The 24,302-nt window shown below is 47.2% G+C and overlaps 1 protein-coding gene and 1 long non-coding RNA gene across 3 annotated transcripts in view; one reads left to right on the forward strand and one right to left on the reverse strand.

Annotated features, from left to right (window-relative positions):
• Nucleotides 1-24,302, forward strand: part of LOC135368389 (regulator of G-protein signaling 8-like) — a 140,660-nt gene that overhangs the window by 113,745 nt on the left and 2,613 nt on the right. Inside the window, exons 1-4 of one of the 2 annotated variants that reach the window (XM_064601607.1) lie at nucleotides 6,969-7,109; nucleotides 21,952-22,040; nucleotides 22,763-22,899; nucleotides 23,070-23,233. In XM_064601607.1, coding sequence (XP_064457677.1) covers nucleotides 7,089-7,109; nucleotides 21,952-22,040; nucleotides 22,763-22,899; nucleotides 23,070-23,233 — 411 coding nt within the window. In that variant the 5' untranslated portion in view covers nucleotides 6,969-7,088. Of the gene's footprint in view, nucleotides 1-6,968; nucleotides 7,110-21,951; nucleotides 22,041-22,762; nucleotides 22,900-23,069; nucleotides 23,234-24,302 lie in introns of those variants that run through there. The other variant, XM_064601605.1, reaches the window with a different exon arrangement.
• LOC135368391 (uncharacterized) lies at nucleotides 3,493-24,122 on the reverse strand. The gene is made up of 3 exons (XR_010414765.1): nucleotides 23,978-24,122; nucleotides 7,658-7,855; nucleotides 3,493-3,513 (listed from the first exon to the last, which is right to left on the reverse strand). It is a non-coding gene; the product is annotated as an uncharacterized LOC135368391 (long non-coding RNA).

Genomic DNA, 24,302 nt, shown 5'->3' on the forward strand with positions numbered 1-24,302 from the left:
ACGTCTTCGGAAAACCCAGGGAAAACCTCAGACAGCAGAGCCGGTGGTAGGATTCGAACCCGCTACCTCCCAGTGTTTAGCACGACCTTGGCTACCACCAACGAACGGGACGCCTTAACCGGCCCGACAATTCTGGTTATACAGAGTTCGCTATATAAGCTATCAGCCACGCGGACCGATATTCTCTTACAGCATCATGCTACGTATACCCCGTTCAGTGTTTCCCACGGAGTAAACATTCTTCCTTATGCGCTGCCTATACAACAAAAGGCTCACGTTGAAAGCAACGGAGCGGGCATCTTGTTCCATAACAGCCCACGTTATACCGCGCGTGAGGTTGTCCTCTGGAAGAAGCGCCCCCTTCATTAGGAAGGTCGGGAAGTCAACAATCACGTGTCGAGGACGATCCCCAGAATGGAATACCCGTATGGCTGTTTGCAAACCACAAACACGCGCAATAACGTGAGATGAAGCAAGCACGAGCAAAGCTCACTTTGCGTGGAGCTGCCGTGGTTTTGCGTTTCGCTCGTTGGACCCTTACATAACGGAGGCGCTTTCGAGAAAAGCTGGGCCTCTCATTAGTGGTGGAAGAGTAAATCAACGTTAGAGCCGTTGGTAAGTTGCGGAGCTTCGTTGTTGATCTAAAGCCATAGTTAGTGTCGTCACTGTGCGGCTGAGGAGGCAAACGCTGCGATCTTAAACAGAACTTCACCGCATGGCACGGTCCTATATCCAACCATCATCCCGAATGACGTCGTACTCTCCCCTGTAGACCTTTTTTGTGACACTTACACGTGTACGTTATAGGGACTATCGCATTCGGAAACGTGTGTACGAGATCGATACGGTAATGTTTGGTACCGCTTCACAGTCTATACTTGGCCAAGTTTCTCTTCCGAAAACAACTTACATATTTTACAAACGAGTTTTAAAGATTCGTACTCCTAGGTTTTTAGATTTAAAGATTCGCATTCGAATCCTACCACCGGCTGTGCTGTCCGATATTTTCCCTGGGTTTTCCGAAGACTTTCCAGACGAATGTCGGCACAGTTCCCCCTGAAGTCGGCCCAGGACGCATTCTGACCACCCTGTCCCCCACTCCTTCCTGCTGTCCTTTCTGCATCTGTTCACGTCTGCATGCCGCTCATAACCACAGTTGCTTCGCGGCGCTAACACGGAATAAAAAAAAAAAAGATTCGCAATGCGTCTGCAGCTTAGGAAGCCCCAGCGATGATACCATCATGATGACGTAGGCCAGGCGCACCAATGGGAGCGCAGCGCGGGCGATTGTCTTCTCCGAGCTCGTCTGCTTCGCATTCACACCGCAATTAAACCAAGTGAAAAATCCTCGGTAAATACGTCGATTTTGGCGTGTCAGTGTGACCTCTGACGCGACCATCTCAAAGTGGAACAAGCTGTTACGTTCCTGTTAAAATCGATAAAAGCCTCATCGATTTATCTTTTATCGATTTTAACGTGCGACACCAAACTGCCCGGTTTCTAGCCCTGTTACGTTCCTGGCTGTACGAGCAGTTCCGATGCTAACGCATAATTGACATTCCACAAGCCATCACATATACATCGCGCGCGACTTGCAGACGCCTGCCAACCGGTCGTAAAAAGGGTGCTCCCTGATTGGACTTGTCCGTGTGACGTTTTCTCTTATTTCCAGAGAGGAAATATCGGCATACTCTCAACATCCGGCGTCTGGTCTTGCCATGTATTACGTCAGATTGCACAGAAACTAGGATTTTTTGCGTTCTTGTCGGTGATGAACGAGGAGCAATACAGAGCTATAGCTCCGGAATCGATCGGGACGGATGCGAGAGTCCCTTGAAGTGTCACAAAAAGGCGTACACTCTTAAAAATGAACTTCACCGCATAGCACGCTCCTAGCCAACCATCATCTCGAATGATATCGTTATCTGCCCAAATTTGTTGAAAATGAGAGGCGTACGCCTTTTTGTGACACTTATGCCGTTCATAATTGTCACAGAAAAAAGGCGTACGCCTCTCGTTTTCAACAAATCAGGGCAGATAACGATATCCTTCGAGATGATGGTTGGCTAGGAGCGTGCTATGCAGTGAAGTTCATTTATAAGAGTGTACGCCCCGCGCTTTCCTCATTCAGTATCGTTCCGTGCAATGGCTGTCCTTCAGCGTGTTGTGCGGTGAAGCTGTGTTTCAAGGGCGATGTTGACTAGACATGAAATAGACTTTAACATCAGTGACGCAGACATCGAATCACCTGCCTGCGTTCATTTCTCGGCTGGTTACCCTTTTTTTTTATCGTTGATACTTCCTTCTCTTCCCAACGCTAATGCGTACATGAGTACCACATGAATCGACCACGGCAAGCGTGACGACACGCCAACTCTTCCAATCGAATCCCAGAGAAAGATCGGAACGCACGCGCTCTCCATAGTTTTCAAGCTTGCTCTTTCTGCTTACACAACCACGTAAAAGGGTAAGGACGGATTAAAACCTTATAACAGCAGCACTTTATTTCGGTGACCTATTTTCGTCGATCCAGGAATAGAAGAGGTCTCTTAGAGAAAGTTTCCTTCGTATTAGAGATAGTTTATTGTTATTATAGTTATCCTATTTTGGGCGCTTCCGAATATTCCGTTCATAGAGCTGCTTAGAGCGAAGGTGCAACGGCAAGTTGTGTTGCTCACCCACGTGCTTCTTCTCTATTTTTATTTTTTCTGTACGCGGTTTCTCTTTGCGTTATTGTAACCTTCGGTTTTTGAAGTGACAGCAACGTTTCTGTCGCGTATCCGGGATAAGGGATACATCAGTTGTCCTTTTAATCTGCTTTCTGTTCATTGTAGCAGACACCGGGCAGGTTGGTACATAGATCTCTAATTGAAGCGGCGCATAACACACTCGAACAACACATATGACTGTTCATTATTTTGTACGTCTTTGTTTACTGAAGATCTTTGTCGCATGCATGTACTATTATTCTGCACGTTCACTCGACCTCATCCTGCAAGAGGCCATGCACGCGGTGCGGGGCTCCTCATGCTACTGCGGACTGTACTCGGGCGAGGTCGTATTCTGAGGTGGCAGCTCCGGCCGTAATTTTTGACGAGGATTTCCCGGAACTCGTTCCTGATCCGCAGAGGAACATGGTCTCGCAACCTAGCTCTCCCGGCATTAGTGTTGACAATGCTGAAAGTTGTCCTGATGGTGAACATGGAAGTGCCGCAACTGTTGTGCCCGACTCACAGAACGGCTACATTGATATGACCTCAGGTGCACATTCCCCTGGATCAAGCACTGTCTGTTACCTTCCACGCACGTCTCCTGTGGGATTTAGTGACGAAGAGCTTGGGGACACAATTGGTTCTCCTTTCCCGTCCGTAGCTGTGGAACCACCGCTCGCACCGTCCGCAACCGTTGCCGTCGATGCCCAGCTGATGGACTGCAGCCGTGGTGACTTCAAGCGAGGATGTTCTCCTTGCGGTGGACAAGGGTCCCAGTCAGGTCCTCTTCCGTCGCCGACGACTAAGAGGAAGAAAGCTGATACAGACAATGACTCTGGGGACAGTTCGAAGTCTACATAGCATCCTCACAATGGTGATGAAGTTAAGCCTGTTAACGCTGAATGTACAGGGTTTTAGAAGCCCTGGCAAGCAAACTGAGGTAATGCAGTTTGCTCGTTTTTCTGGCTGTGATATATTACTGCTCCACTGTTCTTGATTCCTCTAGAGATGTGTCAGGTGTAGGTTCAGGGAGGCCCACCTGGAATGGCGGCGAGCTAAAGTGCATTGTCCAACAGTACTCCCTCTCTGATGCTTGGGTTCATTCACATGGAACCCGCTTTGGTTATACGTGGTCTCGAGGAAACTCTCGGTATATTTGCCGCGTGATTTCACGAACCACGTTGTGCAGTGTCGAATGCTGCAGTTTCCTGTGTCTTCTGGGTACATATCTGACCATGTGCCGTTTTTGGTGGTTCTTGAAATACCTCCTTTATACAGTCTGCAGAATCGAATGGTAGAGGTTAGACTGCTCCATATTACGCGACACTGAAGCCGCTTCCGACGTTGAAGGGGCAATACGCAGTTCTCTTCGGTCAGTTGATGTTGTGCCGGGGTGCTGGGACCAACTTAAGCGCCTATGCGCGGCATCGTTAGCTGATGCAGGTGGCAGACATAAAGTTGCTTTAACGATCTGAACGGGCTTTGACGGAGGATGCTGATCGTGAAGCGGGGAGGTGCCGCCACCTTGTTTATGCAGGAGTACTTGGACATTTGCGTGAGAGGTATTATCGACTGTTGTGCCTGTCTTCGCGTACGCGATATCTTCTATCTTTGACTGGTCGCAGTGTAGCAGAGTTTTGGAAGCACTGGGTTACCGTATTATCTTATTGATGTATTATCTCCATCAAAACGGACGACGGGACGATGCTCGCACGCTGTTCACATCGATCATCAATCGATCTTGTCATCGATTGTCCACTGCCATCTTCAAACCTACAAACAACTTTTTAGTAGCTTAAAAACAAAACAAAAGAGGGTACTCAGACATGCAATCGGCACACAGCTGGCGCGCAGTCTTCCACTTCCTTTCCCGCCCTAAAAAAACTGTATTATTCCCCTTACAGCACATGGGAGGCAACTGACCTCATTATCCGCACTCTACATTCTAGCTCGCAATATGCGTTCCTACGTGGGCGCGTGCATTCTCTTATCCGAGCACGGAATATACGCTGCAGCCAGGCCAGCACGCTCGGAGTATGCAAAACTTTCCTCGAGCTTTGACGCGCGTCTCGGTGAAACTATGCCAAGCTCGGACGAAAGAAATATATATCGGCGAAGAGGCGTCGTCCACGGGAACGGTCCGGGAATTAGATCATGCCGCTGCCGCGACCCCGTTTTTCTGTGAGGCGAAACGCAAGGCAATAAATTGCCTGTCCGACACTTTCTGTCAACTTAGAGCGAAAACGCTGAAGAAGAGCGACGGTGATCCGTTACCTCTGAAGCCTTCCGAAAGGTGTAGGTGGGCTCCGTTGTTGTGACAAGGCTACGATTAAGGCCGTGCAGGGTATTGTAACTGAAAAAACAAAAAACAACAACAAACAAAGTCCAGATACGGAAGTGTAACGGTTGTTTTGTCACTTTCCGACACGATGGTACGTTCCAACTGTGCTGTGGTGGTAGACCTCGGGCTTCCGATCATGTACTACTCGTAAAACGGAACTTCCGAAATGGTACCTGTATCACTCGTGATTTGCACTCTAAAAACAGAGCTTCACCGCATAGCACGCTTTTCGCCAACCATTACCACTAATGATAGGGTTATCGCTTCCGATTCGAAGAGAGAGAGAGGGGGGGGGGGGCGTACGCCTTTTTTTTGATAGTTTGGATATATGATAATTGACACAAAAAGGCGTACGCCCCCTCTCTCTTCGACTCGGAAGCGATAATCATTCGTGGCAATGGTTTGCGCACAGCGTGCTATGCGGCAAAGTTCTGTTTTTAGAGTGCGTGGAAAGTGCGGGGAATGCGCCGTTTTTTGACATTCGTGTAACTACATAAGTGGCACAAAACACCGTACGCCTCCGGTTCTCAGCAAATCAACGGGGAGAACGATGTCATTCGGGCAGGTGCATGAAAAATTAAATGATAGCAAAGAGGAAGCAATTGAAATGAATTAGTTCCCAAGCCACTCGAGGTATAACAGGGACTGAATTCGTGAAGGATTAAATAAATAATAGGATAGCGAAATGTTAGTGAGAAATGTGAAGAGAAAGGGGAGGGGCTGGCGAAACCACAGTCAAGGGGACGGAACATAGGCAATAGCGGATTTATTGAAAATTGAATCAGATTAATATGATGGGATTAGGCGTTTCACCGCAGCAATTGCGATTTCCAAAGCAACCTTCAGCTGGGGACGACACGGAACTGCATAAGCTACTCCGCGGCGTTTCAATTCCGTAATGAGGTCCTCCATTACTGTCTTTTACGAGGCTGCTGCCCTTGATAAATAAAGTTTACATGCACAAGATCTCCGCTGTTTTCATTTTTTCTTTCTGAATGTGACCCACCTGAATGTTGCTTTTGTATAGAGAGCTTTGTCTGCTTTTGTACGAGTTCACGAGGTTTAACTGACGAGCCACTTAGAAGTACAAATAAGAGACATATCGACTATAAAAGTAACTTTGTTAGCGTACTTCGCAGTTACTACAAACAGGAAACACAGCAGCAGCTAACAATCAATTTTTGATTTGGACAAACCACTTGACGGAGGACGCGAGTACAACGAAGCAAAGGATAGCCTGCTAAAAGCAAATTCACTTCAATGATAACAAGATTAACCCTGATGATATAGAAGATTCGTCCAGTCCAATAGACGGAGTTGTTTTTTTGTTGTGGTCAACAAACGCAACGCACAGGAGCGTGCAAGGAAATGTCGTTACGCAATATATGGCACTAAACGCGCAAGGAAGCAAGACAGTTTTTCGATGGAACAAAATCGTCCATTTTACAATATGCTTAAAGTCATGTACAGAGTGCAGCGAAACCAACCACACAAAGAAGGCACGGAGTTTCCTACGCACTATGCGAACATCAGTAGGTTACCTTATAGATTACCAAGAAGCCCCACGGGCAACACTATTAAAGAAAACAGACGCACACGATAAGCAAGCATTTCCTAGAGCTACTCCCAAACAAAACATTCGAGACTTCCTCCAAAGTTCTGGGAACAGAGCGACAGCGCACTGTTTGCATCGGAGACGGCGATGCGGAGAGCCGGCCGGCGCTCGGAACAACATCCCTCAAAGCTTCCCCATCTTCCCGCGTGGCGGCGGGACCGTCGAGGCTTCGCCCGGAGCACGCGTGCCATTACGTCACGCCCTTTTGAACAGCCGCCAATGGGCGGAGACCTCCACATATGTGACGTCACGTGGCATCCCGACGGCATCCCCCGCTGCTCCTGGCGAGTACAAAAGTGGAGTTGAGCAGAGGAGCCTCACTCTGTCTGCGTTCGGCAATCCGTGAGAGCAGTGTGTGTGTTGTGTCTTCTGGTTGTTGATATATCCAACGTGAGGCAGCATCAGTCCTGCATCTTCAACCATGCTACAGTTCTTCATTGTGGTAAGCGCATTCGTCCTTGACACATCGATATAACGCCGCTTCGACACCCACGCACGGAGCTGTCAGGGAAGCACGCATTGCCAGGCCGATGATCATGCGAAGCGGTGGAACATAGCAGTTGAACGAAAGAAAGCTAGGACTTGCAACTGACGGATGACTTAGTTAGGGATAAATTAGACGTTGGCTCGGAGGAACATTTCGGTTTCTTTGAAAAGATGCTGCGCCACCATCCGTCCTGTGCGCTATTACTCTTGTGGTTGCCAATGTCGGTGTTGCAGGGAAAGGCGTACTGAGACGCAACTAACAAGGGAGGTCACCGGGAGCAAAGTTTTTTCGATTTTGTCGTATCTTGTTGTGGTATACTTGCATGTTTACATGCCGTTAAGTTTCGCAGGTTCAAGAGTAAGATAGCTGTGGGGACGGTCGGGGGTTAGAGTGGGAGGAGATTAGTCGGCTTATTGTGCTCGTGCTGTTCTGCAAGCATATGACAACAAATGTTGTTAATCATTTGTTAGGAACGATTAGAGATATTAAATATGGCTCATTACGTCGCTGGGTCTTGAAGTACATACGACCGCTTCGACGTCCTGCAATGAGGCTTCTCCACTATGCGCTAGTGCAGTGCCGAGAAGACGCCCCTAACGAGACGTTTGCAACTTCCTGCGCGTGATTTGAGTTGCTGAAGAAAGTTCCGGTGACGTCACGAATCGCGTGCCACGAGTGCCTTAGACGATGACGACCCTTCACTGCAAGGACAGAGAAGTTTACATCCTACAATGTCATCGTGCATCCTGTGCAGGGCGCGCAATACATCCTGCAAATTCCGCGCGTGTCGGCTTTCATCATGCTATGTAATTCAGTTCTGTTTTTAAGCGTGCAGACAATCCAGAGAGAAAGTCAGCCCCTGTTTTTCATGCATGCTTTTTCAAAACAGTGGGTGTCAAACCGTCAATGTATTTTTTTTATCAATTTTATCACACGTTTTGTTTACATGGAACCCTTGTCGATGATGGGATTTAACGCGATGACAAGATCCTGCCCCTTTTTATTGCTCTCAAAACTTTGTGGAGTACATACCGTGGTAATTCACTGTTTACAGCGATTACTACCAAAGATATGCATCCGGTGGTGGCTGCCATCGAAACCGAGAAGCGGCACTCGAATTAAGGAAATCACACTTTTATCCGTGTTCCACGAGCACATTCGGCAATATGTTCTGCAGTAGATGTTTTGAATAATGCATAACAACGAGAACGACACTGGTATGTGTTCCACAACACAAAAAGTAAACCAAGAATACGATAAGATTCATTGCAATCGATGTTACAGTTAAAGTTAGAGGAAGACGGCACCACCTGCGCTCTAAAAACAAAACTAAAAACAAAACTTTAGCACGTAACTGCGCGGGAGCGAATACATCATACCTCTAAAAGGAGGAACATCCAAGTCTCTGCAAATTTGTTACCAAAAACACTTAAAATACTGACCTTGCATGGAAAAAAAAAAGAAATCGTCGAAGTCTTTACTGGCTGTATACCGACTCTCTCCAACTTAAAACAGGGGAGATAAATGGGGGTGGAGATATTCACATCATCACTCATTGACGAAGGTCCTGAATTGAATCCAATTTGAATATTTTATAATTGGAAACTATTTGTGCAAAGTGTTCTTCGCAAAGAAACAACGCATGCAAAAAAAAAAAAAAAAAGGCACAAAAGGAAGCTTCACTCCATAGCATGCTGAAGGCTGACCGTTGCACAGAATGGTACCGTTTGTGGAAAACGCGGACGGTGCGCCTCTTTGTGCCAATTAACGTAACTGCATAAGTGTCACAAAAAGACGTAGGTCTCTCCTTCTCAACAAATCAAGGAACAGAGCGATGTCATTCAGGTTGACGGTTAGCTACACTGTTAAAACAGAACTTCACCGCATAGCACGCTCCTAGCCAACCGTCATTCCGAATGATATCATTCTGTGTCCTGATTTGTTCAAGACAGCGGGGAGGCGCCTATCTGGGACAAGATAATCTGTCCCAGATAGGCGCCTCCTCTCATTTTCAACAAATCAATGCACAGAATGATATCATTCGGAATGACGGTTGGCTAGGAGCGTGCTATGCGGTGAAGTTCTGTTTTAACAGTGTAGGAGCGTGCCATGCGGTGAAATTTAGTTTTAATAGTGTATAGAGTTCCCCTACCAGCTGGCCTGTTGCAACACCATATTACCAGTCCGTAAAGGAGACAGACTACACGTACACCTATATGCAAGATGAACCAATACGACCGCAAACCGGAAGGTGATTATCCGAGGATAGCCCTATCGGAACATGTCGTAACCAGAGCGTGGACATCACGCGATTATCGCATCGCCCTGACGTTTGCTCATTGGCTCCTGCCAGAGACTCGTAGCCATCGTTCGACTGTTCCTAATGAGCGTCGGGAAGGTCGCACTCTCTCCACATGAGGTGATATATCTGGCATCGACACCTTGGTGTGGCCGTCTAAGGTTTATTCTTTGCTTTTGCGTCTGCGCTTAATCCCGCACAGCTAGTACGATCGACGGTTGAGTAACCGGATTGACACATGCGTGGCTTGCAGACGACAGGCTGATGCAATGGACCAGTCAAATATCATAGGCGAATGATGGACAGTGCGGTCATAAGGCGGTAGTGCTTATTATCATAAAGCATGCGCATACTTCTACACTCTAAAAACAGAACTTCACCGCATAGCACGTTGTGAGCCAACCATTGCCACGAATGATAGGGTTATCGCTTCTGATTCGAATAGAGAGGTGGGCGTACGCCTTTTTGTGGCAATTTGGATATATGAAAATTGTCACAAAAAGGCGTACGCCCCCGTCTCTCTTCGAATCAGGAGCGATAACCCTATCATTCTTGGCAATGGTTGGCGCACAGCGTGCTATGCGGTGAAGTTCTGTTTTTAGAGTGTAGAGGAAGGTTGGAAGACAAATAGCAACAGAACCAAAAATAAGACAGAGCTTCACCGCATAGCACGCTGAGAACCGACAACCATCCCGACTGATACAGTTATCACTCCGGACTTGTTGAAAACGGGAGGCGTACGCAATTTCGTGACACTTATGCAGTAATATTAAGTGTTGCATAAGGGGCGTACGGCCTGCGATTTTCACAAGTCAGGGGTGATAATAGCATGATTCTGCGTAATGAGTGGCCCATCTAGCTAAAGAGACACAGAGAGGCACAGTTCCCTTAGAAGTCGGCCCAGGACGTACAATCCCCCCAGAGGGTTAGTCGTGACGTTGCCCACTCCTGTGAGGCCGACAACGGCGAGCGCTTTCAGCAGTACGACCACCACCATCATATCTCTTAAGAGTGTTCAGCGTGTTATATCGTGAAACATATAACGAATAATCTTTAAACCCTGGAGTGCGGGGAATTTTGAAAGGCCGAGAAGCATCATCTTCACGTTTTTAACAACATAAAGAAAAAGGAAAGATCGATAACAACAACTTTATTTTTAAGATGATGAATGAAGAGTTTCATCGCCAGGGGCGGTACTCTACCCCATTGCTGATGGTGATGTGGGAAATTAAATAATGAGCCCCTTTACAATAAGGTTCCAAGTCCTATGGCTTCCAAAAGGGTCAGAAACACCGATAAATCGGAAAATAAATCAATTTAGCTAGTGAAATGCCACTATTCAGCATGCAGATTTTCTTGTTCCTTTTTCTTTTTTTATTCCGTGTTGGCACTGCGAAGCAACTGTGGCAGCAGGAAGAAGGAGACAGGGGGTTGGTACGCGTCTTGGGCAGACTTCAGTAGGAACTGTGGGAACTTAAGGAAAGTCTGTCTGAAAACCCAGGGAAAACCTCAGACAGCACAGCCGGTGGTAGGTTTCGAACCGCCCCCCTCGCAATCTTCAGCACGAACGCAGACGTTATTGAGCAAAACGGAAATATATCTCTTCACTGTTATCTGCCGCGTTATCATAGAGGAAACGATTCTCGTATCCCGTCTCGAAATGATGAACGCGTCAACGTCATCACTTTCGGAAAAGCGGAAATTCCCGTTTCCCCAGGAAAGACCTGCTCATCCTCTGGAAATTGAAAGCGATAGCGCACAACCGTTCACCGGTATAGTCGTTTCACGCCGTTTTGGGTTGAAAAAGACCCGCAGATATTTGAGACGCCTTCGGGAGCGCCTCGCCTAATATGTCAAGAAGTCTTCACTAACACGTCAAAGTCCTAACGCATCAAAAAGTCAACTTATTCGCGTATTGTTGTGCAGCCAACGATACTTTATGCGAATGTGTGTGTCTTTTTGCCACTCTGCAAAATGTGTCTCGTGGAATTTTCCAATATACGCAATATTCGCAATATATACAATTTAATACCACCAATTTTTTCTTTTAAAAGCAATCAATACCACCATAGGTTTCGTGTTTTTTTTTTGTTTTTTTTTAGTAAAGTAGCCGGTGTGGGCTGCTTCTATGTCGTCCATGCTTTCATCGCCCATGCTCAGTCTTTTCCACAAAGGAATTTAGAATGATGTTCTCCTTCCCGTCCTCTTTGTTGAAAATGGACGTAGTACGAAAATGGAATTAGTACGCCTTTTTGTGACAACTTAATTATGCGTTAATTGTCACAAAAACACGTATGCTCCCCTCTGTCCCTTCCTCCTCGTGTCAGAAGCGATAACTGTATCATTCGGCGCAATGGTTACTGCAGAACGTGTTATGCGGTGAAAGTCATGCACATAGAGTGCAGCGTCCCCACAGCTTCAGGGGTATACGCTGTGCAAGTAGGTCAGCCGTCCGCGCAGCTCCTCGGTTTCCCTCTCTCCCCTATTGCCCGTGCAGCGACCTCGTTGGTCCCTCTTGCAAATAAGGGGGTAACAGCTCAACGTGAGGCGCGTGTGGTTTCTTGTTGTTTGTTTGTTTGTAAGGGAAAAAACCTTCTGTGGACCTATGCTATACGAATACCCACTTATTGCTGCTTCGTGAGTGGACACACACTTCGTCGAGGTATACGCCTTTTTTTTTGTGACACTTATGCTGTCCATAATTGCCACAAAAAAGGCATATGCTTCCCGTTTCCAACAAATCAAGGAAGACAACGATACCATTCGAGATTATGGTTGGCTGAGAACGTGCTATATGCGGTGAACTTCATTTCTAAGAGTGTACGATGTCCCACTAACGATACGCACTGACTGATGATACACTGCAACAACAACAACTGATAAATTAATGATAACTGAATGGGGAAATTCGCCACATGAGATGCGGCCCACTACCCCAGGGCACAATGGGCAGGATGAGATGTGTCCTGATGATGAGGTGATGAACGGCGCTTAATAGGAGTCGATACACTGCAACTTTAACTTGCACGCTAAAGAAGGGTCCGTTTGTGCGCTCGGAGCACCACTTACCCTAACTTAACCTAACTAAGACGGTGAGCGACCACGTGCATCCTACGTCACGTCCTCAATTATCACAAGCCACTAGAACGCACCCTATGAAGTGCGGGCTCCGACACCGCGATGCACACCGAGCCACCCAAGACTCACCATGAGAAGAGCAATGAAAGTAAATACTACATGTACTGTTAAGGCTATGACGTCTGTAACGTGTGGTGCAATGACATTGTACAGTAAACACAGTGCCTCATGGGTACGAGTAGACTGGTCCCTAAAACAGAACGTTCCCGTGCCAATTTCGTATGAAACACGATGGAGTCGCTTAGAAATCAATCTTGCTACGCAGAAGGGACGCGATTTAATCTCCCATCTCGACCCTTCCAGGAAGTGCGTCCTTTTCGACCGGGAGATTTCGGAGTCTTCGACGTGGATACATGCGATATCCATGCGCGCGATTAGCAGGAGGAAAGCTAAAAATAGGGGATCTGTCTCACCCTCTAATTTGGGAAGAGGTCATCGATTTGAAAAGCGGCGCTCGTGCAGGGAACGGGTTTGAGGTTGGGTGGTGCAGAACTCAACTGATTGTCCTTTACCTCAGCGTTGCTGTGATGCAAAGTGCGAGATTTGTTTGTCGTGTGTATACACCCTACAGTTACCGAGTTATTTGTTCATTTATTTACTTACGTGCTAGCGCCAGACGTGAACAGATTGAGAGGGCAGCAGGAAAGGAGTGGGGAGAGGGGAGGGTTAGTGCGCTTCCAGGGCAGACTTCAGGCAGAGTTATTTAAAAAACGCTCCTAATTAACCATCATTCCGATTCATACCATTATCTCTCCTCATTTGATGTAAATTAGGGACACACGTCTTTTTGTGACACTTTGCGACACCTTTTGACCAGCCTAGTGGCTACGATGATAGCATTCCACGCCGAGACTGGGAGATGACCCAGGTTCGAACCAGGGCGCCGGCTGGGCTGTCTGTGAGTTTTCCCTGGGTTTTCCTCAGACGCTTTAAAAGATAAATGGCGGCACAGTTCCCTGTGAAGTCTGTCCAGGACGCGCGATCCCCCCTTGCGATAGTCGCGACGTTGCCACGCCTGAGCGTGGCCTACCACGGCAAACAGTTCCATCACCACCTTGTAGCACTTTGCGTTCATGTTAATGGTCACAAGGGCGTACGCCCCGTTCTTTCCTCAAATTAGGACTGATACCATTACCGTCCTACGCAGTGGTTTGCATTGCAAATATCGTATTGTTAAATTCTGAGATTCCTTATCTTCGATACACTCTTAAAACACAGCTTCACTGCACAACATCATCACAACCCCCTCCGAAAGAGCCAGCGTACGCCCCTTTTGTTACAATATAACTGCATAACCGTCGTAAAAAGAGTGTGCATCACACGATGCCATTGGGGATGATGGTTTGCTAGGAACGTGTTTATCCGGTGAAGACAGAATGGCGTAAATGCAGGCTAGCTGGTGGATAAATTTTGAGCCTTCGTGTTTGTGTTTGTTTACGTGTTCTTGCCCATCGCTCAGGCTTGCCTATCATGGAATTTATCCGGTGAAGTTCGGTTTTAAGAGTGCGGGGTGAACATTGGTTGGTGAATAATGAAAAAAGAAATGTCCCAACAACAACAACTTTACTGTGAGATGGTGAATGGGGAGTTTCATCACCACGAGCGATACACTATCTCATTGCTGGCGGTGATGTCCCGATGCAATTATTCCAGCGAAATTCCAAAGAAGAATGAAACACACATGCACGCCGACAAAGAACACAGCTTATCGGCAACAATTCCCAATTAACATTCGCAAAACCTAATTTGCATCTCTTTCAAGTGACGCTTAGACGAAAGAACACAATCTGCGCAAAGCTTCTCACGTACACCGGACTATCTGCAACCATCATTATATGCAAGGTACAAGATGCCAGTAACTAAGCGTAACCAGGCAGGTAAATAACACCTAACCCAGCCAGAAGTTTTATTCAGCGTGAAGCAGCACCGTCAGCAACGCGGCAAAGAGCAATGACCTAGAAGGGCCCCCATTCACTTCCTGACCTGGTGAAACAGCTGAGAGAGGACATCGATCCCTTCCCGTAACCGCAGTTTCCCTACTACGTTTAGAGGGAGAGGGAAAAACTCAAAGGGCACGGGTCATTCTTGGGGAAACTGGGGCATGCCGATGACGTCAGTCGTGACCGGGAAATTTCGGGAGAGAGGGAGCTGAGGCTAAATTTAGCTCCTCGGTCATCCCAAAATAGCAACGGGAGAAACGACCCCATTATGTGTACCCCCTTTCTCTCTTTCCCCCGTGGAAGACATCAAGCTGCTGTTACCTGCTGTGCTGGTGCTGCAAGCCTTTTTTGCTGGCACAAATTTTTGCGACCTACTTCGTAATTATTTATGGATATGGTCTCTCTCGCATCTTTGCAGCTACGTTCATCCATCGCAGGAGGAATGTTGAACTGATACGAGCAAACTTCTTTTTAAGAAAATAAAGTAAACTGAGCGTGCGTGGAGATAAAGTTCCGGATATTTCTGGAGGAAACGGGACACATTCAGAGGCATAGTTTCGTAGCAGAAAAAGCGAAGAGCAAAATGTTAGTCTCTTATGTCTTTTAGTTTTTTTTTTATTACGTGTTAGCGCCGCGAAGCAACTGCGGCTATGAGCGGCGTACAGACGTGGACAGAATGAGAGAGAACAGCAGGAGGGAGTGGGCGACAGAGGGGTTACTATGCGTCCTGGGCCGACTTCAGGGGGAACTGTGCCGACATTCGTCTTGAAAGTCTTATCCCAGTCTTATTAGATGCTACCGTATCCACACCCGCACGGTATCTGCGTACGCAAGATCCGCAGCCGCGCTATTCGAAATACATGTTTATGTTTCTACATCCGCGCGGATACTGAATATATCCGCACAACCGCAGTTACTGCATTTGTAGGAAGAAAACACGGTGACGAAATTTTTTTTGCTGGACACTGAACGGCACGTCGTACGCAGTTAATCGTGCACGAGCTACACCCTGAGAGAACGAGCAAATTGGGGAGCAATTAGGGAATCTGCTCCCCAAGACTGCAGTTATTCATAACGTTAGTCCCCTGACCCCGTCATTTACCCCCAAGTACGGCAAATAGACCCTAAGCTTCGCACAAATATCGAAACGCATGCCGAATGCATGTGGTCCAGATACGGAGTAATAGTGCGTTTAGTTCAGAGAAGGACTAAAAAGTACTCCTCTTTTTATTGGGGTGTACCCTTTGGCAAGATGACGCTGGAAACCAAACTGCGCCGACAGATACCATTTTAGAGATGCTTTATCTGAAACATTTCGATCACGCTAAAGGCTGACGTGCAAAAAAAAATATTTTAAAAACTCATTTACTTATAAAGAGTAATATAATGTAGCTTTATTACAATAACGAAGAAAACGTGGCAAAAGTGCACGTGTTCGATCAGTAAAAAGGCATTTTAAGTTATTTTCTATTATTAAGTAGCAGGTACTCGTAAAACAACACTGGAGCGTATATCGATAGCCTTAAACGCCACATGGCACACTTCCTTGTGAATGGAGGGCATCGTTGACGTCACGAGCCCGGGCACGCATTATCGACCCAGGAGCCACGAGCGTGACGTCACATCGACGTCACGCACTATGACCCCGGTCGATGAGGGTCGAAGGTACGAGAGTTCAACCTCTTTCCCACTGGGTGATGATGTCAGCCATCCCGTTGACCTGCATTTCGGAAAGGTTCTGATTTCCCTAATCTATGCAACGTTGGGTGAAACATGCACTTTGCAGGCACGTTGGTGGACAACCACGTGCATTTCAAAACCAGAACTTCCCCAAGCAGCACAATGTACTGAAAGTCGAGTGCAATAGGGGTGGACGGTATGTGTCTTATCAATGTTCTTTAGTTTCACGAGTCTGTTCAAGGCCTTCCACCTACCCGTCCACCCCTATTGCACTCGACTTTCAGTACATTGTGCTACTTGGGTCACCTCATAGAGCACGCTGTGGTTCAACCCTTTCAAAAAAAAAAAAAAAAGAATCATAGCGTTATCACAGTTGCTTTGAGGAGAGTGCCGGGCGCACGCCGTTCTGTAATCATTAACATAGATGCAAAGTGTCACAAAAAGGTATGTACGCCTCCCACCGCCAGTAGATCGGGGCAGTGAAGGATATTTGGAATGGTTGGCCAGGAGCACTTTATCTGTGTAAGTTCCGTTTTAAAGAGTGCTGTGCAACAAGGAAAAATATTTTTTGGTCACTAGAAAGGTGCGATTACGAAAACACAACCCTCGGTGCAAATTTACTATCCGCCGCGAGGTTTTCTAGACGGATGTCGGCAGGGTTCCGCCTGAAGTCGGCCCCGCAACGCGTACTAACCACCCTCTCCCACGCCACCTCGCACTCTTGCAACACAACTTCACAACATAGCACGCTGAAAGGCATCAGAATGGTACCGCTATCACACGTAATCTGGAGAAAGCGCCTTTTTGTGACAACTCACATTACTGCGTGTCACGAAAAAAGCGTATGCCTTGCGTTTTCAACAAACGACGTTAATCTGGACGAGGGTTGTCTAGGAGCGTGGAAAAACGGTGAAGTTCTCGCAATCTCATTTATTCTGTATACTCCCACGGGTATTTTCCAATTTCGTAAAGGGTGCATGTTTTATAATGAACAAGACGGAGCATGGCTAGAAATTCAATTTTTACCGTTCTCTTCTTTTTTCTCACTTACTTTGCTGAAAAAGCTTGCTACAGCTTAATAGAGGTAAACGACACCGACATGCTCGGGGTAACATCTACCGCAGAAATATGCGTTCCGATATAACCTGAACGCCACCATCGTTCCTAAGAGCGACATATAATCGATATTTATCCATCGAACAACGACCTCAAGTATACATAGGACAGGATAAGTATTAGCGTTAAAAAGAAACAAAGAAAACACATCGTTTTTTCTTCGACATCCACTCATCTCGGCAGGTCGGACAAAAAGTTGAGCAAGCTTATTGAGCGGACAGACATTTAACCAGAAGCCCTCAGTCTAATTTATTTTGGGATTGCAACGTCTCCCGCCGCTGTACCTTTTTTTCTTTCTTCTTTTTTTTTTATTTATGTATACCCTTATGGACATTGAACCTGGGCTGATTGAGGTATGCTTGAAGCGGTCGCATCGGATTTCCTCCCAATTCCCCCTGTATTTTTTTTTCTCCTTCTTCTTTGGTCGTGGTTCTATAAGAGTTCTATGTGTACAGACCCCGTACCAAGTTACGGTGATATATATATATATATATATATATGATCAGATTTTCTTTGACTTCTTCCACGAATGGACTTTCCGCTGAGCTATATACTGAAAGTGTGTGGGGGGGGGGGGGGGAAAGAAGGAAAGAAAAATGTCTGAGATGCGGATTTAGCTCATAAGGTTTGTTGCGGAGCTAGAGCTCTACTCCCATGGCTTACAATGATTGCGAGCTTAAGATGGCTGTTCCGTTCGAATCCGTACCCCATAGCGAAACAGACGGCACACCTTTTAAGGGCTGAGGCAACACCACCTAGATAGAGAAAGCCTGCTTACTCGTCGACGTGACGTAACAACTAAGAGTCAGCAAATCAAGATCGTGTTTTCAACGGCGGTAGCCAATCACGAACGTGCTTTCAGCGGTCGTAGCCATGGAGACGAATCACCGTCGTCTGCGAGTAGTGATTGAATGTCCCCGCGTGCTAAATGGGAAATATTTAAAACAAAGCGCGAAACGATCCCTTCTCTTTTTTCTGGAAAGCGTGTTGCACTTTTTGTCTACCCATTCAGGTCTATACAGGTTCCGAGTTAGCTGCAATCAGCCAGAATTCTGAGTTTATGTGTCCACGTAGCGAAGGAGAGAGAGGAGGCAATAAGCAGGCCATCTGTATCTAGGTGGCGTTGGCTGAGGTCTCTTACAAGTAAAGAACGCGTTATATATGTATTTCTTTTTATGTTATTTCATGTTAGCACCGCGAAACAACTGTGGCTATGAGCGATTACATGTTTCGATGATGTACTCCACATTGTTACGGTTCTCATACAGGTAGCAGGGATTTTGCCAGCACCCCCGCTCCACTCATTGACACCCCCAAACATTTCTTTTTTTTTTTTTTTACAAAAATCTTCCTCCTTCACATAAGAAAAACCCTGACAAAGTGTGTGGGGGGGGGGGGGGAGCGCAAGCCGGTAGATGTGGGTCGTGAGGCTGCACAAATCTCTGCACTCCGGCAAGGAAAAAAAAAAAGTAAATTTGGAGTAATCGCAACTTCTCTATACGTGGATTGAAATTACTCCACATTTTAGTCCCGAATCCTGAAATTTATTCCCGATTACCGCTAAAAGTCCGAACTTCGCATAAACTTATACGCATTTCGTCCCTAATTTAATTCCTCCCTTCGTCGACTAATATAGTCGTGCCGATACATCGTGTCCAAAATGACAAAGATTACCCCTTTCCCCTTCCTTAGAGCGTATAGCCACGGTGCCGCCGCCTAGCGATATGAAATAATATTTAACATTGCTACAAACCACGCACCTCAGTGCCCCTTAGCATATTCACTCCACCGTTTGTATTGTAAAAAAACCTAAGCTGGATTTATGGACGAATTTACGGAGTATCAAATCGCCGGAGTGAGTCACCCGTACAAGCACGCAGGCTCCCGCCTTGGCAGGGCTTCTAAGCCAGTTGCCAATCGAATAACGTCAGCTTCGGCCTTTCAATGAGCGCTCATCCGCGTAAGGTCCGGGCCCTGCCAAATTTAAAAAGCCGCCGCCGCCGTCCTTAGTCCGTTTAGACCGGCGCGCTTCGCTCTCAAGTGTACACCCTTTCAGCCTTCGCAGATGAGAGATTAGACGAGGTTTCCACTCTCTCTCTCTCTCTCCCGCTTGTATCGAAGGTGGTTTTCCTGCCAGGATTAGACACCTTCCAGTCGCAGAGGAAATGAAGGCACGGTCGCCTGTTCTTTTTCTCGGATGCAGGATATCGGGTATCGTTTAAAGGCGATCGTGGCAAAAAATGGTTATCGCCGTGAACCGTTAAATATCAGGAGGCGTCAGGTGCAGCAAGGCTGGCTCGAAACAAACCAAGAGCTAAGAGCGCCGCCTGACTGTTCGTTGCTGCTGTGAAGGCAGCGCCGAACGCTTCAAGCTTCGCCGCATCGCGCGCGAGCGTGCTTGAGAAGGCACCTTTACAGGCACGTCGCTTTTTGCTTCTTTTGACGTAGAACTTAATTATGTCTTTCCGATGCGTTACGGTTTGGTGTATAGGGTTGAATTAATTTAATTAATGCGGCTAGTCTAATTACTTTAAAACTCAGTAATAATACTTTTAAACTCAGAACAATAAAACTAAGTTTTATTGTTCTTTTATTTTTCTGTCTGTCTGTTTCGTTATTGCTGTTTCATTTTCTCAGGTTCCGCAGGTCAACGAGGCTCACAAGCGCGCTCGAAAGCGTTCAAAATTCTACGCCGGTGTGAGATCAGTGCCCACCTCGATTTGCACCCTCTGTTATGACGAGAGCACATTCCTGAGGCATAATCTGCTGACAGCGTACACTCTTACAACTGAATTTCTCCGCATTGCGCTGTCCTAGACATCGTTCTCTCCCCTGATTTGTTGAAAATGAGAGGCGTACGCCATTTTTGTGACACCCATGTTAACTGTCACAAAAGGGGGCGTACGCCACGCCAGTGGCGCGCTTAGCCATAAAAATATTTCGAGGTTCTACGGGGACTTTACGTGGGGGAGAAGGATTTCACCCTCGATTCCCTCTCCCAAATGCACTACCAAAAGTACGATTGCGGGGGGATGCGGGGGTGAACCCTCACCCCGCTACGCCACGGCGCTCCGTGCTTTCTACAAATCAGGAGTGATAGCGGTATGATAGTGATAGAGTGATAGCGATAGTGATAGAAGGGTATCATTCTGCTCGATTGGCTGACGTTCAGCGTGTGATGTGGTGAAGTTCTGCTTTGAGAGCGCAGAGGTCGAAGTCGCCGTCCATCAAAAGTCTGCTGACATATGATTCACTATCAGAAAAGTTCTGCCTTATTCTTCACCCTCCAGGAAACGTGTTGCCGTCGCAGAATGGATATAGCCATCACTTCTCCGTACTTCGCGTAAGATTTCCTGTATGTTTTGGGTCAACGAGAGCAACCGCGTGCGCTTCCCATAAGCGCGTGGCGTCCCGCAGAGAGCGAAGCGTTCGCGGAACGCCGGGAGCACTTACGACAACTCACTTACGTCAACCGACTCAGCAGGAATGACCCACTTCGTCCCGTGGAGTTCAACGAACCGCATGGGACACACAAATAAACGCATATGCCACCACTTACTGCGAAAATGGCAGCATCGTGGCGCTACAAGCATGTATAAACAAACAACGCAATTGGATTGGAACGTTTGCAGACATGTTCACGCTGGTCTCTTGCGAATCTGTGAAAAGGTTGGAGACTGCCTCGTAGCCTTTGACATTTAAATAACCGCTTTCGGTACTAAATCGTAGAGGGTGAACCTCTGCGATGGGCTAAATCTGAAGCAGATGGAAGGTTGTGTGTCAAGAAGGAATCTTGAAAGACGTTCCCAATGACATCGTTCCCCCTCCCGATTGGTTGACAACCGAAGACATTAAGCGTCTTTGTGACATAAATCTTTGCATTTATGGAAATGGTCATGTAGAAAGGAGAACGCCGGACTCTCTGCGAATCAGCAGTGAGAACCATAGTACCAATATGGAGCGCTTGGCCTCGAGCATATCATATGGTGCTCTCTCTCTCTTTAGAGTGTGTGACCAAACGGCGCTTCATTTCATTGGTCCGCCAATTATTATGTATTCAAACTGACACAAAAAGGCGTACGCCCCCCTCTCTCTTCGAATCAGAAGCGACAACCCTATCATTCGTGGGTATGGTTGACGCACAGCGTGCTATGCGGTGAAGTTCTGTTCTTACCCTGTCACCAAGTTGCTGGCGTCCACGGCAGGGATCGACCCCGCAACCTTGGAATAAGTAGGCGAAAGCGGGAAGTCTTCATTACGAACGCGACGTTAACTCCATACCTGTACTCCCCAAGGCCTTCTCCACGACGACTGCAGAATGCTGACCAAGGCTGCAGTTATAATAAGTGCCCGGCGCGCCATCCTATACAGACTAATGAAGCGCCGGAGAGGCAATATGACACGCAGCAACCAGTAATGTCGTCCTTGGTCATTTTCTTTTGCATTGCGCGGCGCCATAAGAAATCGTCACAGATACAGCCTTTCAGACAAACATCGATGGCGCCGATGTAGGCTGACAATTTATTGTGGTCGACACATGGTCGAATGCGATACATCAATCATTACGCGCATCATGCTGCATATCATGTCACACTCATATTGTGGTCTTTTTGTGTCTTTGCAGCCGGTTACGAAAACAAAGAGCGCCGATGGGACGCCTACTTGTGGTCGGGAGGATGCGGAGGACAAGATTAAAAGGAACAAAAAGACGCTGTAAGTTTCCCCTTCTACTTTCTCGGTTTTAGATTAGATTAGATTAGATTAGATTAGATTAGATTAGATTAGATTAGATTGGTGCCACTGCGGGCATAATCTCGCGTCCTCAGAATCGTATCTGGTTAATGTTACTGCCACCTGCCTGTCTCCCACTGGATATCCAACCGGAACATTTTCACCCTTTTTTCTTCTCGGTGTGACGCGGAGTGGCATAAAATTAATTTTCGATTTTTGAGATGTATGACGTCACAGTGTGCGTCGTCTGCCCTCCGTCGGGCAACATTGCTCCTCCAATGTGGCGTTCCGTCTCCTCACCAAGAGCTGCTGGCAGTGTTCCAACGTCGGGCCGAGAGTGGAGAGCGGGAAGGCGCGCTGTTCGTAGGATACATATAGCAGAGCTCTTTACGTCACCTTTACTCTTGGAGAATCCGATAGCGTGGAGCTTTGCAGGAAATCGTTAGAAAATTTGTGGAAGTGCAAGATGTTCAGTTACGGGATTGTATTCTGCGCAGCGAGTCTTTGAGCGATGTTAACTTAAAAAAAAACGAAATAAAATAAATACAATTTTTAAGTCACGAGTGACACTTTAAGTTGGCTCTATACTCCATTACTTTCAACATTCCTCCTTGTCTTCTTCCGAGAAACGTGATTATTATAGTATCTCATTTGCGAGCTGTAACATTCGAATTACAACGGTGTACTTCTTATCTTTACTTTAGAGCCCAGGACATGAAGTTTAGGCTTAGCTTTCTACGGCGGCGCCACACGGAGACCTCCATACACCCATCGGTTCGCCCGTCACCGGAAGAAGCTCAGAAGTGGGCTCACTCCTTCCAGGAGCTGACCAATTCAAAATGTAAGTACGCTGTGGTAAATACAACGCGCGTAAAACACTAAGAGGAAGAAAGAAAAAAGAAAAGAAATGCTCTATAGAGACTGCTCTAGAAGCTATCCATCACTCTCTAGAATCTCTGGTCTTCTAGTCTCATCTAGAATCCATGAGTAACTGAACGCCTTTTTGTGCAGATGGCTTAGCCCTGTTCAGAGCCTTCCTCTCCCGGGAGTTCAGCGAAGAGAACATAGAGTTCTGGCTCGCGTGCGAGGACTTCAAAAAGTGCAGACCTAACAAGCTCCCGACTAAAGCGCGGAGAATCTTCAGCGACTTCGTCGCAGCGCAAGCACCGAAAGAGGTACGTGTCTTGCCATACCAGTTCCACAAAAATTGTGCCCTATATGTAAATATATCAGACCGGCATTGCCGCTCGCAAACCATTTCGGTTTCGAGGACAAGGACGTTGTTCTGTGAAGTAATAGCTGTCTTCGGCAACCATTGCTGACGCCAGTGAGGTGCTGACGAGTTCTAGGCGTGTTCCCTCTGTTTTGTCACTTCGGAAGTTCCCGCGTTGGTAAAAAAGAATGAATGAATGAAAAAGCTGAAGTTAACCACTCATTTTGTCTCGTTCGCGAGCCACGTCAAACGCCGTGTTCGTGGAGATGGCTCGTGCGTGGGTGCATCGTCACAGAAAGGGTGGGAAAGGGGAAGCGTTCGCGTGGTGCAGAGGACGTTTCGGCTCGGACAGCGAGAGAAGCAGGATGTGGCAAAAAGCACACGATAATATATTACACGCCAGCCTGGATCGCTAGGGGCCACAACATTACGTTCAGCGCTGATACCGCACGCGGAACAAATGCAGACACCTGCGTATGTATCCCCAGCAGCAGTAACACATGAGCCATCAAAATATTTCGGGAGGGGATCTACGCTAACTTTACGTGGAGGCGAGGATTTCACCCTTGTTTTCACACTCCGAAATGCGTACCGCTGGCCACACCACTGTCTAGCAGGTACCCAGGGACAAAAAGAATCTGAATGAACGGAGGCAATAAAAGACAAACATGCGTTTCATGGGTTATGTCTGAGCTAAGAATGGTACCTTGCTGAGTGGCGAGCTGATGTCATCAACGCAAGGCACAGTGTCAAGCCATGCGTGCAGGCCTAGGAGTAAGGATGGGAGAGACCTGTAATGGGCATCCTACAACAGAAATCGCGCTCACATGCAGCACGCGAGCGGTTCGAGATTCGAACACCTGGGGACGAGATATGAAGCCGTGCCCTGTCGGCAATCCACTGTCCGTATATATGGGAGGGCGCATACACTCGTGCGGTAGCACAGGATGGGGTAACTTCGCCAATAATCGTGGTGGTCACCGTGGTACAGGGAGCATCTCAATGACGTCTACAGAGGGATGCTCGCATGT

Source organism: Ornithodoros turicata, chromosome 9 (assembly GCF_037126465.1).
Source record: "Ornithodoros turicata isolate Travis chromosome 9, ASM3712646v1, whole genome shotgun sequence".
Taxonomy (NCBI): Eukaryota; Metazoa; Arthropoda; class Arachnida; order Ixodida; family Argasidae; genus Ornithodoros; species Ornithodoros turicata.